The sequence below is a fragment of the Brassica oleracea genome, chromosome C6 (assembly GCF_000695525.1).
Source record: "Brassica oleracea var. oleracea cultivar TO1000 chromosome C6, BOL, whole genome shotgun sequence".
NCBI classification, from domain to species: Eukaryota; Viridiplantae; Streptophyta; class Magnoliopsida; order Brassicales; family Brassicaceae; genus Brassica; species Brassica oleracea.
Genome location: NC_027753.1, coordinates 21806585 through 21812501, shown reverse-complemented (window position 1 = coordinate 21812501; position 5917 = coordinate 21806585). Strand labels below are relative to the sequence as shown.

Here is a 5917-nt window from a genome sequence, read left to right as displayed (position 1 = left end):
TAGGTGGAAACACAAAATCAACTACAGGTTCAAACGAGGTTTTAACAAAGTAGTCAACTCTATCTCCATCAATCAAATAATACACAATGTTCACATTCTCATGATAGTTTTCAGCATGGGGGTTTTCTATCTCAAGCAAGAGCTTATCCACATCAAGTTCATCCCCTAAATCAGCAAGTTCAAGAAGAGGTCTAGAATTCTCAAGCAGCAAAAAGTTAGACTCAAGATCAAATGAAGCACAAATATAGTTCTTGACAAAGCAAACTTCAATGTGATCTTTAGCAAGTTTTTCTACTCTCAATTCATCTAGTTTCCTAGTTTCACATATCAGATCAAGACATTCATTTATGAGCACAAGAGAATCAAGATCAGGGGCGCTATCCTCACCACAAGGCAAGCAAATTTCCTCAAGTTTAAGTTCTAAAGTAGAAATGCTTATACCTGCCAGCTGGGGTGGTGGAACCCAATACATTATCTCATCGAGGGCACAAGCAGCATCAAACTCATACTGAGTAACATCTCTTCTTTCAAACTCTGCTCTATCCCTAATAAGGTGTATCCGGACCATTTGTGCTAGGTGTCTTATTGGCTTGCCCCAATACTCTTTCGTTCTCTGAAGCTGGTGTAACTCCACTCTCTGATCTGGTGTGAGTATGCGTATATCAAAGGGTGGTGGCTTCACATATGGCTGATCTTCAATGTGATCTTCAAATGTCTCTTCCTCTTCTTGTGGCTTCTCAGAGTAGCTTGAAGCCATCTCTACAAATAACAAAAGCTAGAAGAAGAGGTTAGTAGCTATACAAAAGCAAAACAAAGCATAAGAAAATAAAGCTTAATCTCAAGAAAGTTTGAAATCCTAATGACAAATCTACTTAGTTCCCCGGCAACGGCGCCAAATTGATTACGCGTTTAAGCACACACCAATTAACCTAATGTGCCAACAATACCACAATCGAATGGTATGTCATTGTAGCATTTTAGGATCGAATCCACAGAGAACTAGAGACTTATAACACCAAGAATACACAAACCTTCCTAATCTAAGCAAACAAGAAGATAGATGATTTGTAACAAACTAATATCCTAGAAATATAAACAAGGTGATCTCAAATCCAATCAAGAAATAAGTGCAAGAATTCAATCAAATACTAAGGAGAATCCATGGGTATTGGGAATTGACTTCAAGTAACTAAGATCCAATCTAGGTGACAAGCTTTCAATCAAAGTAATCTCTTAAGTCTAAACACAATTCTAGACAAGTCCTATGTCTAGGTAAATGCCCATTTGCTTAGAAATCATTAAACATCAAATGTCTTTGGCTTAATTCAATCAAGCAATCTTTAAGTTCAAGTTTAATAACTATCTAGCAATTTTAACATCAAGTGTCCTTGGCTAATCTCACTAGAGCTTAGTTGAGTTGATTCAAACACTTCATCTAATCATGTCTGATGAGAAGTGTTTAGAAATCAGGTTTAGAGTGATCAAGACGGCGCCAATTTGATAATAGGTTTTTCTGCCTATTGCAAAGGTTGTAGAGTAGGGGGGTGAATGTCGAACCAGTCCTAGTGATGTGAATCAGTGAGAATACAAGTCATTTCTTAAGCTAAGCAGATTCAATAGTGGTGAGTGGCTGACAAGTAACAATAGAAAACAGAGCAATACAACAAGGTTTTAATCAATTTAAACAAGTGAATCTACGCCTGGCCGCTAGGATCCTTCAACGACTCATCTACATTCTTTGGGCATCAAAACACTCCTTGGGGCACAGAGTTCATCATGAAACTCCCTCCAACACCTGATAAGGACTAATGCATGGAAATGCAACCTAAACATGTGTAAATGCTATTCCAAAAGACCAATGTGCACAAGAAATGATAATTAAAACAATGTAAATATGAAATATATCACTGACTTCCTCCAAACTCACTGTATCCTTACTCCCTATGAATGACTGAACAAAGTTCTCATAGGAGTTTGGTAGTGATACCAACAAAATCAGTGGCACATCCTCATCTTCCACCTTAACATCAATATTCCTCAGATCCAACAAGATGGAATTTAGACTGTCAAGATGATCTTGGAGTTGTGTGCCTTCTTGCATCATCAGAGCGAAAAGACGTTGTTTCAGAAGTAGCTTATTAGTCAGAGACTTCGTCATGTATAGACTCTCTAACTTCGACCACAAATCAGCTGCAGCATCAACACCGGAAACTTTGATGATGATCTCATCTGCCAGACACAACAAACTTGTTGAATTCGCCTTCTCTTCAGTAACCTCCATCTCAGTAGTAACAGGTTCAACCTTCTTCCCTGACAACGGTGCCCAAAGACCTTGTTGCTTCGGCAACGCCTTCATCTTGATTTGCCAGAGACTGAAACTGTTCCTTGTCGATCTTCATATTCATCCCAGACATCTTCTCACCAGATTCAACCCGAAGCTCTGATACCAGTTTCTTATGACGGATGTGAGAAGATAGAGATTAACAGATGGATAAACAATAAAGAAAGACACATAGATTTAACGTGGTTCACCCCTATCGGCTATGTCCACGGGCAAAGAGAGATTTTATTGATGGAGGAATTACAGAGATCTGTCTACAAGAAGATCAGATCTAGTTTTTCTACGGCTGCTAACTAGGTTTAGAGGAGGCACAAAATATATATAGTTGTGTCCCGGAAAATCCTAGCACTAGTGGGCCTCAAAAGACTAAGGCCCAACAGATTCAAGGCATTATTCAACAATTGCACATATAATTAAAACAGAAATTGCATATATATAAAAGAGTATGTTCAATATTACACAAACACATATAATTATACAAGGGAGAAGAGTTTTAAAGAGTCTAAGAAGACTCTACAAAAGATGAGCTAGAGTTTGATGAGCTTTGTTACAAAAGAGAAGACAGGAACCTACTTAAGGCTGAGGAGTTGGGGCTTGGGGCTGGGCAGAAGTCTGTTCAGCAGGTGCTTGTGGGGGACGAAGCATTTGGAGGAGCTGATTGATTGCATCTCTTGTTGATGCAAAGTCCTGCTTCATCTCGGACACATCCTGCTTCACCTCAGACACGTCCTCCCTCACACTTTGGAGGCTTGTCTCAAGACCTCCCACACGCATCTCCAGCTCCAGGTTGCGGGCAAGACCATTAGGGACGCGTGAAGAAGGTCCTTCCTCTCTGTATTGGGCACTGCCGAGTCCATAAACATGCCCCCTCTTACCCTTAGCATTCTGTTGAACATAATATAAAACAATTTTAATAAAAGCTTTCTTCACTGTAAATAAACAGAACAACCAGAGCTCTAAGTCATATCTAATTCTACCCACAAATAACCAACCACATTCTTAAGCAGCTCTAAGTCATCCAATTCCACATAAAGATCAGAACATAAAACAACTGAAACCTAGTGTATGAAAGATACCTTTAGATAAGCTTTGCTTATCTTGAGGTGAGAAGGAGTAGATGATGCACTTGGACTCCTGGGTGATCCGTCGGTGTTAGAGATCTGTGTGGCTTCCAGCTCGGCTTGAGTAACCAGCTCTTCAACATGGTAGTCCAAAAAAGTCCCATCTGGTCTGGTGTGTGTCGCCCTGACTAGGTCAGTTAATGATGGCCTCTCATTAGTACCAGAAGCCACCATCTGCAAAAAAGGAAAATAATTACAGTAGATTAGAAAAAAAAAAAGAACAGTATTAAGAGTGTAGACATGGAAAGATACCATGTTATACTCAATCCTTGCAAAATACCGAGGTCCTGCATTATGCTTGTGGCGGCCTTTACCCACAGTATCAGACTTGCGAGATTTTTCAGCCTTCTTGCTCTTCTTTTTAGCTGCATCGGTCGTCCAATGCTCCAATAGGAGAGTCCAGTCAGCTTCATTGATGTACTTTGGCTTCTTGTGTTGCCTCTTCTTCTTGCTTATCCTTTCACCAATGGTTGTCCACGTGTCCACGTTTCTTTCTTCCAAAGACCGTAAACTAAGTTATTAAACTCAGGGTCCCAATAGAAATTTTGCTACAAAAGAAAACAAAACAGTAAGCAATTTAAAAACATGTAAGCGGCATATACAATGTATACTAGTCACTTACCACAAACGTTTGCCACCATGATTCCCTCCTTTCATCAGGAACCTTCCTCCAACTCTTCCAAGGCCCCATGTAGTATGCTTGCCAAGTTGCCCGAATGAAAGAGTTGACAAATGGATCAATACCAAACCTAAAACAATAACCAACATCAGTAACAGAAACAATACATCACAAAAATTCCTAAAAAAATAAACAATCATCGCTAATAATCCTAAACAGAAACTATCCTAAGCAATCACAGCCATAAAACAAATAACATAAACTATTTTAGTCTAAGAAAGAGATGGAGACCAAAAGTAATCTTACCATAAAGCTCCATTGATTTTATTTGGATGGAGATGAGGCTGTGCTAGCCTAGCAGGTGAATTGAGCATGGCATTGAGAGTCATCTGCGGGTAGCTATTGGAACGAGAAGAGGAAGCAGCATGGTTCGAAGCCGGTCCAGTAGCACCAGGAGAAATAGGAGGAGGTACTCTTGGTGAGTTCATCTGTTCACAACCAATGAAAAAGAAACATTAGTATACAAGCAAATATAAACAGAGACAAAGCGAAATAAAAGAGACAGAGAGAAGAACATGAGAAATTTAAACATTTTTTGGTCACAAGAACACTAACTAGACAGAGACAAAACCCCTAATCGAAACCTTAGATTGCATGTGAAATCGAAACCCTAGATTGGAACGAAATCGAAAACCTTAGATTGCATGTGAAATCGAAACCCTAGATTGGAACGAAATCGAAAACCTTAGATTGCATGTGAAATCGAAACCCTAGATTGGAACGAAATCGAAAACCTTAGATTGCATGTGAAATCGAAACCCTAGATTGGAACGAAATCGAAAACCTTAGATTGCATGTGAAATCGAAACCCTAGATTGGAACGAAATCGAAAACCTTAGATTGCATGTGAAATCGAAACCCTAGATTGGAACGAAATCGAAAACCTTAGATTGCATGTGAAATCGAAACCCTAGATTGGAAAGAAATCGAAACACACACAAGCAAAGAATTAAAAATCCCCAAAAAATAAAGAAATCGAAACCCTAGAACATCTAATTGATTCGGGATCCTAAGGTTTCTGATTTAGCGGAGGAGAGAAAGGGGTTACCTTGAGAGATGAGAGACGGGAGACTGGAGACAGTGAGGCTTGGAATGGGAGATGGCGAGACTTGAAACCGGAGAAGACGACGTGTTTCGTCAGTCGCGAGTCGAGAGAGAGTTTCGGTTTCTTTTTTGTGCTAAGTGTTGGAAGAAAGAGGAAAACCGATATAAAACCCTTTCAGCAAAGCCACGAAAAACAGTGTGGCCAATCGTGGCTCTTTTTTAGCAAGAACCGCGAAATGTCAAATAATTGGAGCCACAACCGAATAAATTGGAGGCAAACCAATTGGCAAACCAAAATTTCAACATAGCCACGATATTGCCACGAAAATACAGTGGCTGTTCTTTAATATAAACCGCAAATCCAGAAATAATTGGAGACAAAACCAAATACATTGGAGGCAAACCAATTGGTTTTTTTCCAATTTTCACATAGCCACTGTCACTACAAGAAAACAGCGACATACTGAGGGAAAAAATCGTCGGTATGTCGTCGGAATAACGTTATTCCGACGACATACCAACGAAACAAGTCCTCGGAAATAACTCCTCGGATATTCATTTTTCCTCGGAAATCCCTCAGAATTTTCCGACGGAATTCCGAGAAAACAAATTTCCGAGGAAACTCCGAGGACCACCAGTTCGTCGGAAAGCTCCTCGGAATATACCGAGGGAGAACGTCCTCGGAATTTACCTCGGAAGTTCCGACGAAATGTTCCTCGGAATTTTCATCGG

The 5917-nt window shown here is 39.9% G+C and overlaps 1 protein-coding gene across 1 annotated transcript in view; it reads right to left on the bottom strand.

Moving 5' to 3' along the window:
* Positions 1-2914: 2914 nt before the first annotated feature.
* Positions 2915-5917, bottom strand: part of LOC106297732 — a 9439-nt gene continuing 6436 nt past the window's right edge. The window contains exons 2-6 of the mRNA XM_013733916.1: positions 4388-4569; positions 4092-4211; positions 3715-3973; positions 3418-3636; positions 2915-3226 (exon numbers count right to left, since the gene is read on the bottom strand). Of these exons, the coding sequence (XP_013589370.1) occupies positions 2915-3226; positions 3418-3636; positions 3715-3973; positions 4092-4211; positions 4388-4569 (1092 nt within the window). The remainder of the gene's footprint in view (positions 3227-3417; positions 3637-3714; positions 3974-4091; positions 4212-4387; positions 4570-5917) is intronic.